General features: G+C 40.4%; 1 protein-coding gene across 11 annotated transcripts in view; it reads left to right on the forward strand.

Moving 5' to 3' along the window:
• Positions 1-26,161, forward strand: part of ST7 (suppression of tumorigenicity 7) — a 277,885-nt gene that overhangs the window by 236,217 nt on the left and 15,507 nt on the right. For all 11 annotated transcript variants that reach the window (XM_012512205.2, XM_030826518.1, XM_003261232.3 and 8 more), the window contains 3 exons: positions 1,499-1,571; positions 3,012-3,114; positions 21,309-21,459. In XM_012512205.2, coding sequence (XP_012367659.2) covers positions 1,499-1,571; positions 3,012-3,114; positions 21,309-21,459 — 327 coding nt within the window. The remainder of the gene's footprint in view (positions 1-1,498; positions 1,572-3,011; positions 3,115-21,308; positions 21,460-26,161) is intronic.

The raw sequence follows: 26,161 nt of genomic DNA on the forward strand, positions 1-26,161 counted from the left end.
TCAATGAGTATACCCTAGAAAACAAGATATTTTGTTCCTGTATTGATTCCCCACACTGGAAAGCTGTTAAATGTTTAGATGCTGGAAAAGCAACAAGACTAATCCATGAGTGTCTGGCATTTTTTTCTTCTTAATTGTAAGTGTACCATTTTATATAGTATGTATGTGGTGATGACATTTTGCTTGAGTATAGTTTATGAGATTACGGGTACAAAGACCTGTTTTCCTTTCAATTCTGTGCTGATATTTTCTATGATTGTGTTTTATCAATGTCATTGAAATTTCCCTCAAAGAGCAGTTCCTTAGGAATCTCCTTGGAATTGGCATTAAATACTCTTTATTGAAAGAGAGATTGGTTTTCTTTTATGAAATTGTTTTCTTCTGCCTCTGTCTATTGGCTAATTATGGGACTACTGTTTCTCATTTCTACTTTAATGTAATCCTTTCTAAGTTGAAAACAGCCTTGCAAAGAAACTCACAGGGCATTCCAGGTGCAAAGAGTTCCTCTAACCTAGAATGAATTTTGCAGCATCTGGGAATGGCATATTTTTACCTGTTCTGAATTAAGGTATTTCTGTGTCATAGTGTAAATTTGGTTGCAAGTATTAAATACTAACTCCTATTCTGGAAAGAATGCAATCATAATTTAAGAACACATTTTTCACCCAAAGGGGTGCCCTCTTTGCGTTTATCTACTCTCACTTGTACCCTGTGCTTTCACTTTCCTGTAAACTCATTATCTGAACCCCATGCCCACCCTGGCCCTTCTGAAATTTTTGTAAAATTGAAAGGAACTGTTTTTCCTGATAACAAGTGAGGCTTCATATGAAAGGAGATTTATGATAGGTTTGCATGGGCAAAAATTGTGTAGTTTTCTAAAGATTTCATGCATATACCCTTTAAAAGTTATATATGTTTATTTATATATTAGACATATATGTATATCTCTTCGACTTGGACTTTTACATTTTTAACAAGCACTATTAAAAGTTGAATGTAAACTTGAAATTTAATGCAAAGGAAATTTAGTTTAAATCTGACCACTAAAGACTCATTCATTTGGCTAAGTCTTCTTTTAATCTAGATGTTTTTCTTCAATTAGCATTTCATACACCTGTTGAGAAATTTTTGTAAGTGACAAAGACACTTTGATGTCTTTCACATCAAGGATATTCATGTGATATCTAAATTTATATATTTATAGCTATATTCTGCTTAAACTCAACATATGAAAATTCATATTTTAAAATAGAAGGTGATTGCTTAAGAGTCAGCCTGGTGGACATGAGTTATTCACAAAAATACAAACTACCCTTAGTTTCACATACCACGCTGATACAGTAAGGAATAGCTGAAATTCTTGTGTAATGTCTGTATTAAAATATTCTTCATTTATGCTTTATTGCACTTAAGTGTGATTAAAATGCTAGTGTATTGAAAATGATTGTTCTTTGTTACCTGCAAACTTATGTGTTCCTACTTTCTTTTTCTCCAACAGATATAAGCTTACCAAAGTCAGCAACAATATGCTACACAGCTGCTTTGCTCAAAGCAAGAGCTGTCTCTGACAAGTAAGTGAATAATAGCTTGCGTGGTACTAATGCCTGACCGGAATTGAGATGTGTTGCCTCTGAGGGCTTTCTCTGGAAGTTTCTCTTAGTCTATGAGACCCCTGCTTATAAGCATGCATTTTCCAAAACCTGCTGTTCTTTTCTTTCACTATTAGAAGGAGGGAGTGTATATCCTCAGGTAATGTAAGGGTGTGTAAAGGTATCCTAAAGCAGGATTTATTTGAAATTCCATGCTTCTGAGATGACTTTTTTGGTGTGAGACAGTAGATACCAAAACACCTGCTTGGGACTTACACAGAATACCATCCTTCTATTTGTTTTTTGCACATTCCTCTCCCTTCAGCAGTCCATAACTGGGTAGTGTCATACACACATGGAATGTGGCAGACGGGATGGTCATCTCTCATTCTTTGCCTCATCAACTTCAAATTAGTCCCCCACTGGTCTGTTAACTTTAAGTTGCCATCTCAATGGGACGTTTGCCTATTTTGTTCAGGCAGGTGACTATGGCATATAGACTTTTCATAAGCATCCAAGGATGCCTGTCAGATGAAAGAGCATAGATGGCTTAACTGCTTTTGAGTTCATAAACTCTTAATGCTTCCCCAATATAGTCCCTCTGTAGCATCGAAAGCAGAGAACAGGAAACCAGCCTCTGCTGTATCAGACAGGTTTGCTGTTAAGTGTGTGTACACTTCAAGACCAAAGTAATTTTCTTTCATTCTTTTTTATCCTGTAGATCGCCAGTACCTACTGCAACATCTTTTCTCCCTACACAGCGACTCCAGCTTGGGAGGGCAGGGCCAGGGTTGTCACAGCTTCCCCTGTGGTGTCTGCCTGCCAAGCACAGCTCTGGAGTTAGCCCTGGGTGTGAGGTGAGAAAGAGATTGCATGGTCTGGTTTTTTTCATTCACTCGGGCAGGTGTCTCGCCCGCAGTTTGGGCATGCACACGCCCCCTGCCGGAATGGCCCCAAGCAGGCTCGCCTGCTGCTGAAGCTGCAACCATTTAACCTCCATCGCAGCACTGACATTGGGTGGGAGGCCTCCTTTCAAATCCTTCCCAGTTCTGTTTTTAACCAAGTACGCTCTTCTGTAACCTAGTTTTCTCTTTTTCCTACACTGTCTGCCCTTGTCAGTCCTACCTCTTCCCCTGACCTGAGCAGGTACCTCGTAGAAGACTTAGATTAGCTATTTAGACAGAGACTTGACAGCCGAATTTAACTCCTGCCATGACTAGATGCAAGCACGCTTTCTGCTTCTGCTGGGGTTTTTGCTGGCCTCGGTCTGTGGGGTCACTCAGAGGTTCCACGCAGTAGAAGTTTGGAGAGCTCATGCTGTTGGCTCACTGTGGTTTTATGGGCCCTTGATGTGTAGATGCATTCGGGTTGATGCCCAAGCAGTGGTCCCAACTGGATGGTTTTTGTCTTTCTGCTTTTCAGATTCTCTCCTGAGGCTGCATCTCGGCGGGGCCTGAGCACAGCAGAGATGAATGCAGTAGAGGCCATTCATAGAGCTGTGGAATTCAATCCTCATGTGCCAAAAGTGAGTCTGTGGAATCCCCACAGGACCTCATTATGATAGCAGAGAAAGCATTCATTGACCACAGTGTTGTATCTCAAGCACACCGGTTATAAAAAAATGAATTGCAACCAACAAATGCTGAGGCCCTGTACAGTGTGTGGGCATTAGCCTCATTTTAAGCAAAAGCTACGCTCAAGAGGCTTTGGGGCAGATTTCCAGACTTCACTTAATAAGGGTAAATCGATAGACCTCGCTTAGGCAGGCCAGGAAGCCTGAAATTGGCAAAAAGTAGATATCCCGGGAGTGTTGACGCATTTGACAGGAATTTCACACCAGTTATGGTCTCACATAGACCAAACTCAGGAAATAAATGTTGTTGTGAATAAAACTGGTAAAAAAAAAAAAAAAAAATACTAATGTGGCATTCCATGTCTCTGTAAATAAATGATAGTAATCAGTATTGGCAAGAAAGTAATAGAGAAAACTTCAAAATATGAAGAGGTATTTTGCTTTGTACCGTTTTAATAAGTATATATAGTAGAAAATACTTGTCTTAGTTATTAACCACGTGGTTGACCAATTTATAAATACCCAATATTTCCCATTTTTTTTTCTGAAATTGATTTTAAGGGAATCAAATCAGAGCAGGGAATATTTCTGTAATCTTTTATTCAGGAGATGAATGTGTATTTATTATTTACCTATATTTAACTCCCTGCTCTTTTAGTATCTACATGCTGTATTACGTAATTATCATCTTCTCTGAGGGAGGAAAAAAGTAGCTGAGAGCCACTTTCAGTCCCGCTATTAAGTACATTTTGACCTCTAAGAAACTTCGTGTGGTTCACCTCAGGTATGACAAGCCATGACTTCCTTGGCAAAAAAAGACTTACTGGTGAAAAATGACAAAGGAAGGCTGTTTGACTTGTGTTGTAGCACTATAGCAAAAGGGTGGGGGGGTAGGAGTGAGAGAGAGAGAGATGGTTTATGGAGTTAACTACTTTATTTTGTTGATATTCAGAGTGACAGAGATAAGTGATCTAATATCATTCCTGGGATTTTACTCAAGTCTAGGTCATTTTTTTCACTTAGCAGGAAATTGAAGAGTGGTTCACTATGCCACATTTGCATAAGGATGTATTTATTCATTAGGCCTAATGGGTAATGACCAACATAGTATTTGTAGATTTATGTATTGTCCATATGGTGCTATAACTATGTCTCCTTATATAATATTTTTCACCTAAGCTAAAAATGTTTATTCCACTTTGACTGAAATTTAATCATGAAAATATTATCCTGAATTACAGTAAACTGAGGTCATCTATGAATACTTATTGAATGCCATTCTCTACAGAGCTATTCAGTAAGCATAAATAAGGCTCTTTTAGAAGTAGTACTGAGCAATAAGTTCTGGATTCTGAGGCAAAACTTGTGTTCCACTTGTGGTTCTGTCATTTATCAGCCATTGGACATTAGGCTTAGCACCTCTCAGCTCAAGTCCCTCATCTTTAAATGAAGATAGGATATAAGCCCTGCCTATCTTCTGTGGTAAAGATCAAGTGAGATTCTATATTTGAAGTTTTTTGAAAACATTTGAGCACCATTTATTTGTAAATTATTAAGATTTTTGATAATTATTAAGAATTTTGATAATGGTTGGGGGCTCCTCATATCTAGGAACCAGATCTTTTACCGTGATCCTAACTAGAGCCTTGCAATCCTGGGGCACAAGATGGAAAATCAGTACAGTACTTGTTGGTTAGATATTTTGATTGAAGTAGTCATTTAATGCTATAATGCTGGTCCGAAATGGTTAATTGAGCCTCTAGAAGAATATTAAAAGCCTTAAGAGACACTTTAAGGCTGCCATGGAAGAATTTGACACAGTTAACTAGGATTCCACCTGCAAAATAGAATTATCCTAAAAGTGGAAACATTTCAAATATTTGATTGCACTCTACTTTCTAATCATGAAACTGAGAGAAGGCAGGGTAAACTACCTAGGTAAACTGACTCTCCAGCACTTTGCCTTATTGGTGATTGTGCTGAGGGGAGATGTGTTTCCAGATCCTCTTCATCTATCAGAATTTCCGTGGGGAACGGGTCCTGGGATTCCCTGGCCCCATCTGTCAAGAATTAGCCACAGATTTCTAATACACAGTATGCAGTGTGCTCTAAACATCTAACTTTAGCAAATACACACACACACACACACACACACACACACACACACACACACACGGTGCCTTGGAGGCAGAGAATAATAGCCTTAGTTCTAATGAGACATCGGTGAAGGTTACAAACTCTTGGACTCTTACCATAAGAAGGGTCTTTAAAGATCATCTAGGTCACCTTCCCATCCTAACCTTGACTCTCTCCTTATAATGATACTGTGATAATCATTTTTATTATTGGTTTCTTTTGAATGTTATGTGCCAAGCACAGTGAAGTACTTAAGCCCTCTCATTTATTTTTCATAGCGACTCAGTGAGGTGTATTATATTATTATCCCTATTATATAGATGACGGCACTGAAGGTTTGGAGAGGTTAAATAATCTGCTCATGGTCATACAGCAAATAAATGACAGAGCCTGAACCAATTCTGGGTTATCTATTCTTAAATGTTGCCCTTTACTGCCTCCCACACCCCACCAGGAAACAGACCAGCCTAGGCTTGGACCCTTCAAATGCTGGCGGGCACACCGCTTCCTAAGACATTCAATCCCTTAAGGACAATTCAGGTTTCTTCAGGATATCTTAAATGATATGACTTCCATGGCTTCTTTTTCTCTATCACAGGAAGTTGTCAGTGGCCCACCACAGGAATTTTTAGTATCTACATGCTGTATTACATAATTGTCATCTTCTCTGAGGGAGAAAAAAATACCACATATTATAACTGAGAACTGCCTTCCATACATTTCCAGCTTCGCTTCATCTGGTATCCCATTAAGCAAAGATACATAGGTAATATTTCACCACCCAATGATAAATACTAGTCATTTACCTTCGGAGGGCTACTCTTAGGAACTCTCTTCACTTGCAGACATGAGGAGTAGGGAGGAAGTGTTGCTCCTTACCACATCACAGGACTGGGAAATAAATAAGAACAGTAAAAACCCCTTGTCTCTGTTCTGAAGCAGAGCCCCTTAAGTGGTCAGATGGATGCAAATCTAAATCTGAAGTATTAGATTGCAGCAAACTAGATTGCAGCAAATTTTTGAGGAAAATTGGGGATGTTAATGATGCTGGTGATTTTCAACAACTGAGAACAAAAGAAGACAAATCTCGAATTCATTAGAGGATATTTTCCATTTAATGGGATTAAAATAGCTTTGCATGTAAAGAAAATTCCATTCACATAATACTGGACAAAGGACTGCCCTCATCATGGTTCTGTACCTTCATCTTTGTATTGTTACAGTTTATTGGATTTGGGGCCTTCTTTCTGCAGATATGCTCCATGCTCACCCTGCTCTTCCTCAGCAGTCTTGAGATTTACATTGAGGTGGGGGTGAGGGAGACATTTCTATCAGTGACCCATCAACTACACAGACCTGGGTTAACCAGAGCTTATGTGCTCTTAGTATGCTGCAGCCACACTGCAAGCCTTTCACTGCGAGAAGACACATTTTTGTTTTGGAGGATGTTACATTAACTCCTTCAGGGTACCAAAGATAAACTTCCATTTTCTGACAAGTTTCCAAAAGGTGGGCTAAATTATTTGTTTGTTACAGGCAATATTAGATATGTCTTTTGCTCTATAGTGGTATTATAAAAAAAATCTACTCATATTTAAGACTATTTCTAGGCTTTTTTCCTATGTATTTTAAATACTTTTACTATTTAAAAAAATTAGCATAGGGCTCTTAACATGGACTTTATGGTTGGGTATTGGAGGTATATTTGTTTCTGAGGGGGGATTATCAGATTTTCAGAGTTCTTTAACCTTAAAAATGTTATCCTCCAACTTACAGTTCAAGTATTTTATCTGTGTGCCTTCAGACTCTTTTAAGGCAGTTTCTATAACTGGATACTTCTGTTTTGGATACTTCTTTTTTATGGGTGTGAGGTAAAAAACATGTAACATGAGATCTACCCTCTTAACAAATTTTTAGGTGTACAGTACAATCTTGTTAACTGTATTAGTCCATTCTCATGCTGCAAATAAAGACATACTCAAGACCAAGTGATTATAGAGGAAAGAGGTTTAATTGACTCACAGTTCAGCATGGCTAGGGAGGCCTCAGGAAACTTACATTCATAGCGGAAGGGGAAGTAAACACGTCCTTTTTCACATGACGGCAGGAAGCAGAAGAATGAGCAAAAGGGGAAAAAGCCCCCTATAAAACTGTCAGATCTTGTGAAAACTCACTCACTATCATGAGAACAGCATGCAGATAACCGCTCCCATGATTCAGTTACCTCCCACCAGGTCTCTCCCACTACACATGGGGATTATGGGAAGTATAATTCAAGAAGAGATTTGGGTGGGAACACAGCCAAACCATATCATTAACTATATGCACATCACTGTACAGTAATCTTCAGAACTTTTTCATCTTGCACGACTGAAACTCTATTCTTATTGAACAGCAACTCCTCATTTTCCCCTCCCCACCGCCCCTGGCAAGCACCATTATACTCTCTGCTTCTATGAATTTGACTACTTTAGATACCTCATATCGGTGGAATCATGTATTATTTGTCTTTCTGTGACTGGCTTATTTTACTTAGCTTAATGTCCTCAAGGTTCATCTATGTTCTAGCCACCAAATGACAGAATTTTCTTCTTTTTAAAGACAGAAAATTATTCCACTGTATGTATATGCCACATTGTCTTTATCCACTCATCTGTCCATGGACATATAGGTTATTTCCATCTCTTGGCTATTGTGAATAATAGCTGCAATGAAAACAGTCGTGCAAATATTCTTCTCAAGATCCTGCTTTCACTTCTTTTGAATGAATACGCAGAAGGGGGAATGACTGGATCATATAGTGGTGATTCTATTTTTGATTTTTTGAGAAACTTCCAACTGTTTTCCTTAGTGGCTGCACCATTTTACATTCCCACCAACAGTGCACAAGGGTTCCAGTTTTTCCACAAACTTGCCAATCCTTGTTATTTTCTTGAGAGTGGCCATCCTAACACGTCAGGTAAAATTTTTTTGTGGTTTTGATTTGCATTTCTCTGCTTGTTAGTGATGTTAAGCATCTTTTCATATACCAGTTGGTCATTTGTATATCTTCTTGGAGAAATGTCTATATGAGTCTTTTGCCAAGTTTTAAATCAGATAATCAGATTGTTGGGCTTTTTTTTTTTTTTTTTTTTTTTTGCTATTGAGTTGTAGAAGTTGCTTATATGTTTTCAATATTAACCCCTTATTAGATATATGGTTTGCAGATATTTTCTCTGTTCCACAGGTTACCTTTTCACTCTATTGATTGTTTTCTTTGCTACACAGAAGCATTTCAGTTTGACGTAGTCCCACTTGTGTATTTTTGCTTTTGTTGCTTGTGCTTTTGGTGTCATATCTAAGAAATCATTGCTAAAACTAATGTCATGAAGTTTTTCCCTCCTTTACTTTCTTCTAGGAGTTTTGTAGTTTACATTTAAATTTTTAATGCATTTTGAGTTGATTTTTGTGTATGGTGTAAGATAAGGGTTCAATTTCATTCTGTTACATTTTGTTGAAGAGAATTATCTACTTCTTCCCTCTTTCCCACCCCCTGACCCAAGGCAGGATTGTACTCTGTCACCCAGGCTGGAGTGCAACGACAGAATCATAGCTCATTATAATCTCAAGCTCAAGGGCTCAAGGGATCCTCCAGCCTCAGCCTCTAGATTAGCTGGGACTATAGTTATGCGCCCCTACAGTCAGTCAGCTTTTAAAAATTTTTAATAGAGACGAAGTCTCTGTTGCCCAAGTTGTGCCTCAAGCAGTCCTTCTACCTCGTCCTCCCAAAGTGCTGGGATTATGGGTGTGACGGACTGTGCACACAGCGTAATCTACTTCTTGAGTCCTCCATGGTAGATATCAAATTGACATGACCGGTCAACTTCTATAATGAACCTCTTTGGGCAAGAAGACTTTTTAGTCAGGATTATTTCCTTAGGGTAGATTTAAAGAATGGGAATTACTAAGTCATGTGTAGAAGCACTTTTAAGGCTCTTGATATTGCTGAACTACTTGCCAAAAAAGATTATAGCAGTTTAAATCAGCAGACAACTCCTTCACCATTTTATCATACCCTCAATGTCACTGAGCAGTTTGTTTGTAAAAGAAAGAAGGGGAGCAATAAATATTTATGAACCTATTAAGTACAAATGGAATTTTGATCTTTTAGTCTGCATTTCTTTGCCACTACTAGTTTGGTAGAACATCATTAGCCATTTGTATTTATTCCTTTCTGAATTGTGAGGCAAAACATTATAACAACAGAGCAAGGAATAATGACCTAAAGGTAAGGAGAGCTATGAAGTATCATTGAAAGGGTTCATCACGCCTGTAATTCCAGCATTTTGGGAGGCTGAGGCGGGAAGATTGCTTGAGTCTAGGAGTTTGAGACCAGCCTGGCAACGTAGTGAGACCTAATCTCCACAAGCAAACAAAAAAATTAGCTGGGTGTGGTGGCATACGCCCATAATCCTAGCTACTCGGGAGGCCGAGCCAGAAGGTCAAGACTGCAGTGAGCCATGATTGTGCTACTGCACCACAGCCTGGGTGACAGAAAGAGACTTTGTCTCTAAAAAAGAGAAAAGCTCAAAAGTATTCAGAACAATGACTCCCGTTACTTCCTGTCCACAGGACTGGAATAAAGTATGGGAGGAGGGAGTTACTTAGTTTCCTGCCCATTCTTGTTTTGGTAAAATGAGGATAAAAATAATGGCTTCACAGGACTGATGACAGGTAAATGAAATTACATCGTGTAATTCATTCAGTACCTGCTCAATACATGTTGGCCCCTTCGTTATCTCTTCCTTTTTACCTCCCGTTCTATTTCTGTGCTTGCAGGCTAGGTGGAAATAGAGGCTGCCTAGAAACATGCATTAACAGGTGCTTCTTGGGCCACCCTAGCCTGAAGAAGGACAACCAGAGAGTATAACAGTGGCACCTCAATGCCTTGGCCTTGAGGACCCTCAGGGTCCCTTCAGGCCTCCAGATTTGAGGGGAGGCTCTAGCATGTTCTGGCTGCAGCTATTGTCTTCAGGGATTCTGCAGCTTGTAGCTGCTTGGTAAGTTCTTTGCTTGTGGCTGATTGTTACCCATTTCCGACCTGTGTCTTATATTCTTGTTCTGAGCCTGGTACCATCCCTGCTCCCTGCCATCCCACTCCCATCAGGTCCTCTACCCCAACACAACACTTCACGTCTGGTATGAAACTTGCCCATATGCAGGCCCCTTCCTCTCTCTGTTGCATCTGCCTCCTCAGGTGGAACAGGCCTGAAAGCCTGTCCTAGGCATGCATGAGGTTGCCTCATAAAACATCACTGTGTCTTCTACTTTGATTATAGAGGCAGGTGTCCCCACTATTATGGAGGCCGAAGCCACCCCTGTCCTTCCATTATATAACTCATATTTCCCTGTCTGAGTAATCAAGATTGTAGGGCTACATTAACAGTCCCTAATACACACATACGTACACCGAACCCATCATCATTGACTCCCCCAGCGAAATGTTTCCAGATTCTATTAAGTTTTTGCTCTTTCCAAAGCTTTTCCTCTTCAGCCTATAAAAAGCAAGCAGCTATTTGTTTCATTCCCAGGGGTACTTCTACCAATTGGAGCTGGGCTGTTGGAGTCATCTCCACTGCCTACCACCAGGACAAGGAGAGCGGTGTGAGTGGAAGAGAGAGAGGTGGCAGGGAAATCTCCCTTAGTGTGAGCTGTGTGGTCAGGGGTCCCAGGTGCCCACAGTCATAGAGGAGGTAGGGGCCCACTTGAAAATCACCAGATGCTTTTTTCAGACCAGGCCTGAGTGGTTTTTCGTCTCCCAGCCTGGGTTGCTTATATCTCCTTCCTCCCTGCCCCTGCACCCTCTGTCTTGGTGCCTATTCTCATTATCAGAGTTGGTAAGGCTCTCATGCCCTCAGAAGAGGAATTCTTCCATTTCCTCCCTCAGCTGGAAGCCACACACCTTGCTAGGTCTCCTGTCAACCACAACATATTTGAACTACTTTTACTTAAGCAGGATCACTCTGCTCTAATAGAATAACCAGGAGGCATCCCTGCAACTTCACTTCATCCTGGAGGGGCTGACCTTCCTGCTGCTGTCCGCCAGCTTCTCTAGTCTCCAAAGGTGTACAATTCTGAAGCAGAGTCCTCTTTTCCCTCCCAGCAGCGCATTCAGCTAGCACTTACTGAGCACTAATTATGTGCCAGCCACTGGGACGCTGGTCAGAACATGATGCGTGCTCTCAAGAAGTGCCCAGTCATTGAGAAGACAGGCCGGACTGTGCCCCTGTGAGGCAGGCAGAGTGCTGCTGGGCCCACCAGAATGAGGCAACCAGCTCACAGTCAGAGTTGGGGCAGATAGCCCAGGTGCTCTATAACTCCTGGAAGCCAGATCCTGTGCTTTGCTGTTATAAACATTCTCCAAGTGTGCAGTGGTAGGGGAGTGGCCTGGCTGTATACAGAATGCCCAAACCTTCCACTCAACTCTGAAAACCTTGAACGTTGTGGTCCCCAGAATTGAGCCTTGGCTGATAGGAAATAGGAAATCCTGACCTGGTCATCATCACCAAGGAGGGCTTCCCAAGTCACGGGTCTTCACACCACACACTGGCCTCCACTGGCCAGCTTGTGCTTAAACCATCTAGTGTTTCTTTCTACAAAAACAAACAATTTTTAACTTTTTTAAAGCAATAAACATTTTTCCTTTCCTAATTCAGTCTTAAATGAAACATTAAAGTAGATGTAGGCCTACTCTGGTTGAAACTGGGATGAGAAGTCTGGTAGCCCAGCAACCCCAAGGTCCCTCTGCATACAGTTCAGAAAATAACAGATGGGTGTGACCCATCAGCACCAGAAAATCCCAAGTTTTTGAGGTCCCACCCATAGAGGAGGAGGCCTCCACCCTGCTCTGAGCAGCGGGGAGGGAGCTGCAGAGCCAGTACCAGTTGCTTAGCATGTCCGAGTGCTGTAGACAGAGCTGCTGAGGGGGAAAAAATAAAGAAAAATTGCCAGCACCAAGGGGGGATAGCTTTCATCTTAATCTTGCCCCAAATCCCAGAACCAGTAAACCATCTGCTGTCCTCACTGTGCCCACCCAAGAGGTAGTGGAGAGCACAACAGGCAGTGTCAGAGGGTACCGAGGGGAGGAGGGTGCCACACTCCCAGCACCCATTTCAGCAGCGGGGCAGACTGGGCTTGACACAATATGGAGGTGAGGACCTAGCCCAATACATATTTAGCTTTCAAATTATAAGTCTAGGAGTGTGGGAAGTCATGAGAAAATAGAGAGGAAAGAATGAAGAGTGTTATGACAGAAATGCATTCCCATTAAAAATGTACTTTCTTTTTTTTTTTTTTTTTTAAAAAGAAAGCTCATCTAATGTTAATCTAGAAACTCTAATTTCATGGGGATTTCAAGAGGTTTGTGGAAGAAAACATCGTGGTAATTGTATATGCTAATGGAGTACCTACAGGACATTGTTATAGTGATGGAAATTCTATTTCATGCAAACACTAAAGCAGTCCTCCCTTTATATCTTGGTAGAGCTGATTGACAGAGTATAAAATTGCTTTTTAATCCAATTTAGGAAACAAAATGTGTAGTGGGTTTTAGCATTTTAAAATGCTTGAAGCGTGGAAGCAGAAATTCAAAATACCCTGGCAGACTGTCTATGGTATTGTATATCAACAGGACATTTTAGAAATATTATTTCAATATAAGTTTCTTTGAATTGAGTCATATTTTGTTTCAAAGCTTTTTTGGATTAGAGTAAGGAGAATGTATTGTGGAAATATGACCCAGAGGAAAATGAACAGAAAGCATTTTTTAGCCACATTTCTCAGGAATAGGAAGTTTGTAAGTCTCTTTCTTTAACAAAAAGCACTGCAGCTGCTTTCCCCAAGACTATCCGCATACAGGTCACCCCCACCAGGCTCATCACCTCTACTGAGGTCACTCTTACTAAGGCCGCTGCCACCTAGGCCACCAGATCTGTTGGCCTCTTCTCAAACGTCATCCTATTTCATCTCTCCTCAGCATTTGGTCCCACTGACCGACTGCTGCTTTTTATGGTTGTTTTTTTTTTTTTCCATGAAACAGGGTCTTGCTCTGTCACCCAGGCTGGAATGCAGTGGTGCTATCATGGCTCACTGCAGCCTCCACTTCCCAAGCTCAAGCAATCCTCCCACCTCAGTCTTGCCATGTTGCCCAGGCTGGTCTTGAACTCCTGGGCTGAAGAGATTTGCCTGCCTTGGCCTCCCAAAGTGCTGGGATTACAGGTGTGAGCCACTGCCCCCAGCCAGCCTGCTTCTTATGTCTTGAGGCTATCTTGACTCCATGACACCTTCTCTCTGTGCCACTCCTGTATGTCAGCACTCTCGTCCTATCCTTTCCTGCGCTGCCATGCGTTCATGTTTTCCGGGGAGCTCTATTCACTGCCCTCTCCCTCCTTGCTCGAAGCTGTCTTGAGAGATCTCGGGTGCTCCTACCGTGCAGCTTCCACCTCTGGCCCAGAACACCCACATGTGTGTCTCCAGATTCTCTCCTAAGCTCCAGACCTGCAGACCCAGCTGCTTTCAGGCCATTTCTCCAAGGATGTTCTGCAGGTTCTTTAAGCTGTTTTTGTTACCTTCCCCTGCTAAGCCTCTTCCTGCTTTGGTGTCTTTACCCTAGCTAAGGAGCTCACATTATTCTAGTTTCTTATGCTAAAAATTTGTCACCTTTGGTTCTTCCCCTCACTCTCACATTTAGTCTGGTGCCAAGTCCTGGAGAAGCTCCTCCTCCACCCCCCAATTTTGTCCCCATCACCTGGACTCTAACAGGAGCTTTTTAAGACTTTGCTAATTTCCATCTCTTCCCTGTCTGTTGTTCCTACACATGACTCACCCATTTCTCTCAAAATTGCAAACTGCACAACTCACTTCCCAGTTGCCTATGGCAGTGATTTCCAAACTGTCCTCCTAGGAGAGCCAGGAGGGTTCCCCAGTCCTCTCTTGGGTCCCTCCCTCAGATTTCCCCACAGCTTTGTTTTTCATCATCTTCACAGATTCTAAGTGTCCCCCCGCCCCCGCCTCAGTATCTGCAGGGGATTGGTTCCAGGACCCCTCACATATACCAAAATCTATGCATACTCAAGTCCCCCAGTGGGCCCTGCAGAACCCAACAGAACCTGTGTTATGCAAAAAATCAGCTCTCTGTATATGCAGGTTTCCCATCCCATGAATATTGTATTTTCAATCCATGTTTAGTTGAAAAAAATTTGGTATAAAAGTGAGCCTGTGCAGTTCAAACCCAGGTTGCTCAAGGGCCAACTGTATTCTGCGTCTAAAAGTCTGAAAACCAGTTACTGAAGGTCGGGACACCCTCTGGAGCAGGTCATGAAGGCCTTTTACAGCCTACTTTTTCTACTTCACTCCTTTGGAGAGTGGCCTGAGTTCAAATGCAGGTTCTGCCACGTCCAACTGTGCAACCCTGAACAAGTTACTTCCTAAAGCCTTCATTTTCCCATCTGTGAAACAGGAATAGAAATATTAGCTCTATCACAGAGTCAGTGTTAAGGAGTTACTGAGATAATGCTTGGCATGTGTTAGTGCGTAATCAGTGTTCGCAGTTACCATCATGTTAGTACTCAGGCCCTACCAGTTTAGAAACACATCATGCCCTTGGATGCCTTGGTTTGCTTTTGGTAGGCTTTGATGCCTTTGGTATACGTTGCCTGTTAATGTTGGTTTGGAATCCCCCCTCCTCATTTTTTCAGTATAAACTCTTATTTAATTAGTAAAATTAATGTTTTCATTTTTCTGTGAAGCCTTCTCAGACACAATGCTCTCCATTTGCTTCCTTAGTGCTAAGTTTATACATCTTACTAAGGTACTTACCATGTTGAATTTTATTCTTTCTCCATACATTCTCTTTTTCTCTCCTCTCTGTCTCCCTCCTCTACTCCTACAAAGACTATGGATCATCAAGGTGGGGACCTGACCTGATTCATGTCCATGCCCCTGAGGTAAATTATGAGTGCTTCCATATCTGTGTCCTTGGAATACACAAAGGATCCTTCCATATCCATGTCCTTGGATAGGCTGTGGGTGCTCCCATATCTATACTCTTGGGATACACCGTGGGCCTTCGCATATTTTTTGAATGAAGCAAAGTAACCAATGAATAGATAAGTGAACCAGGAAGAAGCAGGTACCTTGTGATGAGGACCCGTGAGTGGTACTGAAATCACCAGGTTTAATTTGACAATTCAGCTTTGCTTTATGCTTGCCTCCATATTGGTCGGTTAATGACCCTTGTTAGCCAGGTCTCTTCAGCTGATCTGCTACTACAATAAAAGTGCTAAAGTATTTTACCTAAAAACAAACTCAGTTATCTGTGGGACATGTATACGTGGAAAAGACAAATTACCTCTACAGTAGTATGAACATTTAATTTTTTTTGGTAGCAAAAATATCTACTATTCAATGCACACTTATATGCCAGGTACTATGTGAATGAATGCTTTACATATATTACATAATCTTCAGAAATTAAAACCAGCAAGGTGTGTTTTTACTTTTCCAGTTTTACAGATGTGCAAACTGAGTTTCAAAGAAATTAAATAACATGTCCAGGGTCTCGTAGCTAAACAGTAGAGCCAGGATTCCAGTAAGTGATTCAAAGTGGCAGATGGTAGATGAGAGGAGGTAAGGCAAGGAATCCTGGTGATGTGCACCTCATTCTCCATCACCACATGATCTGAGTGAGCTGTGGCTACTTGCAGTGTTTTTTGTCCTGTGCCTGCTTTGTGTCTTACTGATTCCAGGGAGTAAGCAACATTGAAACTCAGACTATGTGGTGTCTCTCCCAGGTAGCACTGGCTTTATTCTCAGAACTCTTCATTGATGTTTTAAAAACATCTTTTCTGGTCTTAGGCCATTTTATCAGAGCCAGTTGCACCAAAGCATTGTAGGCATGAAAAAAATTTGCTGTCTCCAGTTATCTTTTGTTTGTATGTTTGTGTGTGTGTGTGTGTGTGGCTGTGTGCATTTTTGATGCAAGTCTAGAAAATAGATTTGTATGACATATATACTTACATACATGTACATACATATATAGAGATAGAAAAATAAAAATACTTATTACAAGCCAGGCATGGTGGCATATGCCTTATAGTCCCAGTAACTTGGGAGGCTGAGGCAGGAAGATCGCTTGAGCCCAGGAGTTCAAGGCTGCAGTGAGCTATGGTTGCACCCCTGCACTCCAGCCTGGACAACAGAGTGAGACCCCATCCCTTAAAAAATCCTTATTATAGAAAACTTGGAAAGTGCAGAAAGAGTACAAAAGAAGTTAATCTCCCATTAAAATCAAATATTTAACCAGCATGAACATTCAACCTGTGACTTTCCAATGGTTTTTAATGCCTACCTATACATTTTTATTGTCAAAATAATTAATAATCTGCTATGTAAATTGTTAGGGTACACTGATTTTTTTTCCATTTAGCAATGTATCATGAACATTTCCCTGTGCTAATACATATTATTTCACTACCTGGTTTTGGGAGCAACTTAATAGCCATCGTTAACTGTGATATAAATTAATTTATCTGTTTTTTTTTCATATTTTGTTTATTCCCATACTTTTGCTAATGATTTTCATATGACTTATGCTATTGTTGATATTGAAAAATCCCGAAAAAAGAGGTGTATGAGTTAATTCTTTGGTATTAACATTTATGTGAATGATAACTATGGGATCATTTTCACTCGAATTATTATAGAATTTTAAGATCTTAGCAAAAAGCACTTTAGCAGCCACCCAAGGTAGCCTCTAATAGGCCACATCTCTTCAGCAGTTTCCCTGACAGGTGAGCCAGTCTCCTCTCAGAGAACTCCATGAGTAGGCGCTGCTCACACCTAAAGACCACAGCTCTCTGCTTCTCTTCATATGCCCTGACTTTGGATGCTCCTGCAGTGAATGCTGACACAAATAGATTTTGAAAAGTTGCTTCCGAAATTTTTAGAAACACTGCACTTCAAGATCAGTGTGATTTTATCTGGGAAGGAAGTTAGAGGCAGGATGGCGGGCAAGAGAGCACAGAACGCTGGCTGAGCTAATAGCAACCAAGCCATTATTATAGATGGACAAAGTGTGTTCTCTGATTTGTGAGCTTCAGTTATTCTAATTGATTTCTGCATACTTGTGGATAGGGATCTGCCCTCTTCCATTTATTTTTCTCTTGACAAGACGTGAAATGTTGTTCCATGCTTTTCTAATTTAAATGTTGCACATGTTGAGAACTGATCTTGCCAGCCATTTTAAGCCTGGCCAAAAACATAACACATTGTTGTTATTAGCCTTCATCATTTGGTTAGGGCCAACATTTTGTTTGGAATTATAAAGGAGTATAAATCTTTTTTATAGTCATAGCCGATTTCTGCCATAAGATAGATAAGATGAGAAGGCAGAGTTGTTTCCTTGATGTGTTGCTTTGGTTAGCCTCATAAGGCTGATTAGGCCAGGGATGTTCACTTTGGGAGACTTCTTGGGAAGTAAGATTTCAATGTAATTCAACTTAAAAAAAATATTACCTTGATGTGCAAGGCTCTGTAGGAGGTGCGGGGAGGGGAAATTAAGATGCAGATGACAAGGTTCATGCTCTTGGGGGTCTTATGATTTAGCAGAGAAACAAGATACACAATAACTAATGTAAGGTGGCATGTGAATAGTACACATACACAAAGATTAGAGAGAACTTAGAGGAGAAACAGCATTACCTCATGGCCTACCTTTGGGGCTGCAGATGATGTCCTTGAGGCCATATGCATCCCATTGAGCTTGCAGGCTGAGTAAGCCATCTGTCACACACATGTGTACTACTATTTTTCAAATGTATTATATGTAGATGCCCTGGTGGCCAACAATGCTTTTAGATTAAGTTTTGTTTTATTACATTTATTGTAGCTTTTTGTCATATTGTATATTTTCAGTCGGTAGCTACTACTCTGATGATTCCTATCATGAACATCTTTGAAATTTTTTCATGTTAAAAATTGGTCCGGTTATCCAAAGATGAAAAACCATTGTCTACAGCAGTCAATGCTGTCCAAAAGACTTTTCTGTGATCATGGAAATATTCCCTGCATTGTCTAATACAGTAGTTATTAGCCACATGCAGCACCTGAGCACTTGAAATATGGCTAGTGAGATGGAGGAACTGAATTTTTAATTTTGTTTGGTTTTAACTAATTTAAATATAAATAACCACATGTGGTAGAAACTGTCGTGTTGAACAGGGATAGCACATATCTATAATGTCCCTTTGTCAGGAATTTTCTGAACTCTTCCCTTCCCCTGCCAGGTTGACTTGCCCTGCCTCCTGCTAGTTTCTTTTCTTCTTCTTCTTTTTTTTAGATGGAGTCTTGCTCTGTCGCCCAGGCCGGAGTGCAGTGGTGCAATCTCGGCTCACTGCAACCTCTGCCTCCTGGGTTCAAGCAATTCTCTGCCTTAGCCTCCTGAGCAGCTGGGATTATAGGGACCTACCACCACGCCCAGCTAATTTTTGTATTTTTAGTAGAGACAGAGTTTCACTATCTTGTCCAGGCGGGTCTTGAACTCCTGACCTCGTGATCCACCCCCCACGACCTCCCAAAGTCCTGGGATTACAGCTGTGAGCCACCGCGCCCAGCCCTGCTAGTTTATTTTCTACCCACAAATGTGGGTGACTACCAGGCCCACTTCTTCTCCGGTGCCCCTATTCCTGAAGGTTCTTTAGGCTAAGAGAAGAGTTCTTTCATAGATGATTAATGAAATGTGAAAGCCTTTTCTAATCATAGAAATGAAAAGAATGGTAGTTTACACTTTTCTTTTAGCCACCATCTGATTGTCAGGGGCTTTAAGAAGATTTCTGTATACCTGGGACACATGAGTTAATTGTTTTCATATTTTATGTTTCAAATTTAGTAAGCATGATCCTTCTTTAAAAATTGACTATTTGATAAATGTGGTAGCTATGAATAATTAGAAAGTCAGATCAAAATCTTATTCCAGGGCTCTCATTAGGCCAGAAATTTCCCCTCTCCTTTGTTTTTTTGATGATGATTATTATGGATAACCAAATGCTCTTCCTTCTCCAACTTACTCTGGAACAATTAATACAGTTCATAACGCTTTACAAGTTATTTATTTTTTTTCATGACTCGTAGCCTCAGGGTCCTTTAAGACTATCACTGGCAGTAGCAATGTACATTTTAATGGTTCCTATTAAGGTCACAAAATCACAAGAGGATAGCCAGGTAACTCCAAACATAAAATCCACCGTAATATAAATATAATTATTTATATTATGGCTGATATTCATTATCAACATAGTGCAAATTGGATTGCTGGGTAATTCTCTATTCTTATTTTTCCGAAAAGATTTTTGTCTTGCACTGTTTTAAAACAAGACGTTAGGAGGGAAGCAGTAGTTCATAGAATCCAAAAAGGCAGATGGCCAGAAAATTCTTTTAGAACTCATCATATTTGAGGAGTTCCACCAAAATAACAAACACCTCTCATGGACCAGCCTGGAAATGGGTCCCAGGTCTTTCTGTGGAGTGAGGCTTTCTATCCTACCTCCTCCCAAGTGTGACAACCATATCACTGTCTTCCTGCTGCTCTCTGGGTGTCTCTGTTTCACTTCCCTACTCTTCCTACTTTGAGGCCAGAAGCTTGGAGGTTTCTTCAAATATCAGACCTGGAGGGAGGAAGGTTTCAGTTGCTGAGCAAGATGACTGCATGTGTTCTCCTGGCTCCTGCTGGGCCATACACCTCTACACCAAGCGTGCCAATAGGAGAGGAAGCTTAAGGGCAACTGGGTGATGCCCAGAGGGTACAAATCCTCAACTAGATGACAGGGAAACATTGATAGTTGTGCCATAGTCTCCCTTCTGTATACCAGGACTCTTCTACCTTTCACTGTCTTTCATAAACTTCCACGGATAGAAAAATACATAAGCAATTATTTCTGATGCTAAAATTTTTGAGTACCTTTTTTTAGCACTTGCTCTTGCTGTCCATATCCCTCTGTAGTCTACTAGTCTCCATTTTACAGGAGATTGCATGGGCTGTTGTTATCTTTGTCTTTGGTGGTGGTGGTGGGGTGGGTGTATGTGTAGGGGTGTGTGTGTGTGTGTGTGTGTGTGTGTGTGTGTGTGTGTGTCAGTCAGGGATGGATCCAGGAGGGGAGAATGCCAGCCAGAAAAGAAAGGTTAACATTTGCAATTATAAAATAACCTTCAAAAATTGCTCCCTATCTATCCTATAGTAAAACAAAAGAATAAAAATGGAAACGTAGTCTTTTCTCAGCCCCCAGGAAGTATATCCATTCTTTCCCTGTACTCCTACCCACTTTGTAGAAGATAGCAATGAAGAGGTGTACACTGAGACCCCCATCCCCCACCCCTACTCCCTAGTCTTTGGGAAAGGATCTAAGAGTGTCACAGTTTGGGGTCTATAATGCTCCCCTCCCTTGGGTCTTCCCATGCTCTGGCTGCCACCCTTCCTCCCTGTAGCACCTGAGCAGCTGTGGGTGGCTCTTTTCATAGGACAAGATTCTTCTCCTTGATACATGTGTATAGAAAAAAATAATGGACAGTGCTACTCAATCTCAAATCTTTCTAGTTCACTTGGTTTAGCCACATAACTTCTTAACCTTCATGTGTCCGTTTTACAAGGTTTCATTCTGCTTCCAAAATTATACTAAATTATCGTGTCTTCTACATTTTCCTTTATGGTGTTTGAGTCTTATGTATTTCTTTGATTAGAGTGTCTTAGCCTGAAAGCCTCTGATCTTCACTGTAGGAAACTAGTACAAGGCTAATCATCTGTCAGCAAACTTTGTATTGCTGGATGTTTTAGTAATTGCCTTCAAATGTAGTAATGAGGTTGCAGGTTTAATGAAATGCTTATAAGTGGTGGCTTTGGGGAAATTAACTGCTCTATTTTCAATACTGAATTCTAAATTACATAGGTATTAACACAACTGTGTCCTGCTTTTTTATTTCAGTACCTACTAGAAATGAAAAGCTTAATCCTACCCCCAGAACATATCCTGAAGAGAGGAGACAGTGAAGCAATAGCATATGCATTCTTTCATCTTGCACACTGGAAGAGAGTGGAAGGGGCTTTGAATCTTTTGCATTGTACGTGGGAAGGCAGTAAGTAATTTTCTTTTTTTGAAACATTTTTAAGAGCATGAAAAGTTGCTAAAATGTTTTTGCACTGAGTGTTTATGATGAATAATGAAGATTTACATATGTACTGCTCTTGTATTCTGTGATGGCCCATCTAGGCTCTTTAGTGACTTAGGTTCTCCCATCCCCTGGTGGTGGTGGGTATTCCTGTGGTGAGGCTGTTTCCACAGCTCAGAAAGGTAAGTTATGTTATAGATGGGTTGAACCCAGATGTTCTTCAAAGGGGCACCCTGTCATCCTGAAAACCCCATTTGGAAACTTGGACAGCCCCACAGCATCATGGTAATCTTCGGCATTGGGTTAGGCTTCGTGCTGGACACTGATGACCACTTCTTGATGGCCTTTCTGGGAGGGTTGGCTAAAAGCCACAGTCATCCTCCACTGGAACCAGACCAGCCATCCAAAAAGGTGTGGCAGTTATGCTTCAAACCAAGAACAGTGGCCATTGAACCCTAGTGTTTGCTAGGAGGTGTAGCATTCACGTATTAACGGATAAATTCTGGGTAGATGAATGTAGGGATAAATAAATCTGCGGGCTTGTTCTCCATAGATAATATTATTCCATGTAAGGAGAATAAGGTGTAATGGTGGGGGAGACATGCTCCCTGCATGTCATCTAATTGGGAAGAGGAACCAGCAGCATGTGGCAGCTGCCTGTTGATTATTCAGAAGGGAGAGGTCTATGGGGTGGAGTGATCGTGGTTAATGTTATGAGTCAGATGAGATTTGAATCAAGCCTTGAAGAAGTAGGACAGTATTATAAGCAAGGACACTGTGTGAAGAAATGGTAAGTGGTGGGCTGTTTGAGAGGATGTAAATTAAGGAAAAAAGTCAAGACTATGAATTATTGGACAACATGTGCTAGCATTAATTTTAGCAAAACAAGTACAATATGAAGCATGGGTTTCTTTTTCCACCCATGGGAAACTAAAACAATAGAGTCTTCTGACAGTTTTTTCCTAGCTCACCCTTACTGATCAACCTCACAAACAAGTGTCTTTTTAATCCTTTCACTCTGTTTATCTTTACTGCTTCCATTTTCATTTTGATAATCTGCTCCTCCCTTTTCCGGCCCTTCCCCAGCCCAGCAGGACTCCAAGTTGGTGTAGGAAGGGAGGTTGGGGGAGCAAAATGGGATAGTGTAAAAATAAGCTAGAGATGGGACTCAAAGTTGATTGAAAATTTTTGTTTAGTTTTGAAAATATTTCTTTAGCGAACTAGTAGTAGTTCTGCTTCTATAGATTACTATTTATAACTTGAAGGAGGATTTGATCAGTGCCTCCACCCCTCCTCAGTAAGTGTAATAGCACACTCCAGGTGGCCTGGGTGGCACCAGCAACTGTATTTAAATGGGTTAAGACACACCACTCTCCACTCAGGGTGTGTATGAGCATGGTCATGATTCCTTCTGGCTTGCGCTTCCTGTTATATGTAAGATGTGCTATCAGAAAGGAACACAATACATGTTTATTTAAGCGTGAGAAAGAGACAGAAAAGCCCAGCAGGGTTGAACGTGAGAGGCCTCACCTAGTGTCAGTTGTCAGGAGAAATTAAATGGACAAGTTGGCTTACCAAATATTTGTAGATTGGCATCTTGGAAATAATAATAGAAGCTCATCCATTGGGTGTCATAGAAAAGAAAATTACCTGTCCCATAGAAAGGAGCCAAAAGAGGGGTGGAGCAAAGGGTGATGAAGACATGGTATCACCATAGAAAAATGGCATCACCATAGAAAAAATAAAAATCCTACGAAGAATAACTGGAAACTCTCTTTGGAAATTAGTTATCCATGTGGTCAGATAATAATGGGAAGATGCTCTGATCAACTGGAAGGATAATGAGATTAAAAGAAACATGAAGTGAAACAGGGAGCTACAAAATCAAGAAGGATAGTTGTATAGGGATTTAATTTTCTCAAATAAAATTGGCAGAATGCTTTATTAGGATAAAAAGAGGGGGTAGGTTTTCAGGCATAACACAGTATGGCCAGGTACCTATAGGAAAGGAAAATTCTGCAGTTGATCCTTACAGATAAGCAGGAACCACTCTGGAGAAGTGTTTGTGAAAATCAGGTAACTGTGATCCCAGCCAAAGTCACTTACACTGCCATTCAGTTTTCACAGAGAGCCATAACATTCAATTTTAGAAAAGAGGACTGTGGAAGTGCTTACTATATGCTAAATGCTTGAGAATGCTACGAACCTTGAAGAGTGTTTGTTTAACTGGGTAATTTACAGAGGTTTTGCATTTAGATCATTCACTCTTCTTGATAATATTCTGAGTTAGGCCGGACAGAGGTGGCCACGTCAATTTTTCAAGACAGGAAACAGGTTCATTGAGATCAGTGTCTTGTTGAAGGTCCTGTGGCCACTGTTGGGTAGCCAGGATGTAAACCCAAGTTCACTTTTCCTTCACTCTACTGAACAACAGATGAAGAATAAGATCAGTCATCTCTGAAACATTTGTTTGGAAGCCTACAATTGAAATTTACATCACTACTTACAGCGTAGGATGTATTTATTATACCTGATCTCTCTATAGTGTTTAGAAAGTTAATCATCCTATATAAAATTATATTTTGTTGTTTAATATTGACTTAAACATTTTAAATATCAAATGAGACCAATTTTATAAAATAAATAACAGGTATGTATAAATAAATGAAAGAGACTGGAAGTAAATAAGCCTGTTTTAAGTGATTACCACTCAGTTGTGGATTTTAAGTAATTTCTTTTTTCTTTATATTTCTGTTTTTAAATTTTCAACAAGCATAAATATGTGTATGTCTATATACACATATGTATACACATATATTTGAAAAATAATATAGATGTTTTTGGTCTTTTTAAAAAACAAAGCTGTAAATATCATGCAATTTAGAAGAAAGAATTACCCCTCCAAACCCAGACAATGTTATCCAGTCTTTTGACATTGCTTCTGGATCTGTGTTCATTCTAAGTTAAATGGAGGTTCAGAGCTCTGGATTTTCCATCAGATGACCTGGATTAGAATTCTGACTGAGCTATTTATAGTAGCATTTACTTAACTTCAGTAATTTTTAGAAACTGTGAAGCACTGATGATACTGAATGCCATACCCCACCCACCCCAGACTGGTGACTTCAGGGCAATTGCGGCAGCTCCCTCTCAGGTCCGCTGGCCATGCATAGGAAGCCTGTGCAGGAGCAAAGGAGGCTGCACTTCCACCAGTGTACCACTTGGTGGTGCCTTTTGACATCTCCAGCCTCATAGTTTAGGTTTTTCTCCTTTGAATCATTTTTATCTTCATTCTGAAATTTAAGACCATTCCCCAACTCCCTTCCAACTTCCCTTTTTCATTAGAAAGAAAATTCAGGGAAGAAGGTAACAGTACCTAATTTTACTGGGTTCCATGTTTAAAATGATTATTAGTAAATTTATTTTGGGAGATTTAAAACAAATTCTTAGTTTCTGTCAAAAGTGTTCGCTGGGAGTAGGGGTGGAGGTGTATTTTGTTTTGCTTTTTAATGAATTTGTTATGTTGGAACGTTAGCCATCCTTAATTAGTGGAATTAAGTGAATTTCCCACCAATCAAGCTGAAAAAAAACCTCCCATTTTTGATAAAACCCCCGAAGTCCAGCTGATGCATGGCAGAGATTGTTTGGGTTTGAAACATATGGTGGTTTAAAAAAAAAAAAAAAAACTGAATCCTCAACCACAAATACATCAGCATTTCAAAGGCTTCCAAAATGTTTGATTCATCACTGTCCCAGCCCCTGAAATTACACAATATGTTCCTCAAAGTCAAGATAATTAAGAAAGGGCAAGAGTTTTAATTTACAAGATTTTATAATATGTTTCCAGTTCATTACATAGCTGCCACCTTATCTGAATCATATTTATTTTAAACACTGTTCTGGCGATCCTTACATACATGTACCACTGGAAATATGAGTTGAACATAAAAAACATAGAAATGAAGGGTCTCGTTTGAACTGGGTCTTCTTCACTAGGGTATTACACCTATGGGGCCCTATTTTATTTATTTTTTTTTTTATTTTTGCTGGGCCCCTATTTTAAATGGCACATTTTCTGTTTTACCTGTATTAACACTGATGTGGCTTTATCTCCTTCCTATCTTGATCTTTTCAAGGCTCTGTTTTGCCTGTATTTATTTTAGAAAGCGGGGTTGCCTGCCGACCACAACTGTGAACTTTAATTTTCTAGTTCTGTATATCAGGAGGCTAGTCTGCCATGGGGTAAATCACTTAGCCTTTCTTTGTTTCCGTTTTTTTCTACTTGACCAAGTAAGACTCTTTATTTTCTTTTTAGAGATCCCCCCGCCCCAAAGAATCCACTAAATTATGTATAAGATTTGAGGATGGTGTTTTTTAGGGGAACTAAGGCAGAGTATTTCCTTTGAGAGGGGAAAATGGCCCATTGTTGAAGCATAGGATGAGATTCTGATTCTAATTTATTCTCTTTGAACCTAATGGCAAATGCTGCTCACTGTAAGATGAGGTTCTTAGGGCATTTCCTCTAACCAAACCTTTCCTCCATAAGGCTGGCACCTTTTGAACTACCAAAGAGAAATTCCACCACCCTCCCCCATAGATCCAAGGCTAAATTTTGTAATTTGAGAGAAAGCAATGATGGGCTAAAGTCGCTGGTCATAGCTAACTTACC

Source organism: Nomascus leucogenys, chromosome 13, assembly GCF_006542625.1.
Source record: "Nomascus leucogenys isolate Asia chromosome 13, Asia_NLE_v1, whole genome shotgun sequence".
In the NCBI taxonomy this organism is placed as follows: Eukaryota; Metazoa; Chordata; class Mammalia; order Primates; family Hylobatidae; genus Nomascus; species Nomascus leucogenys.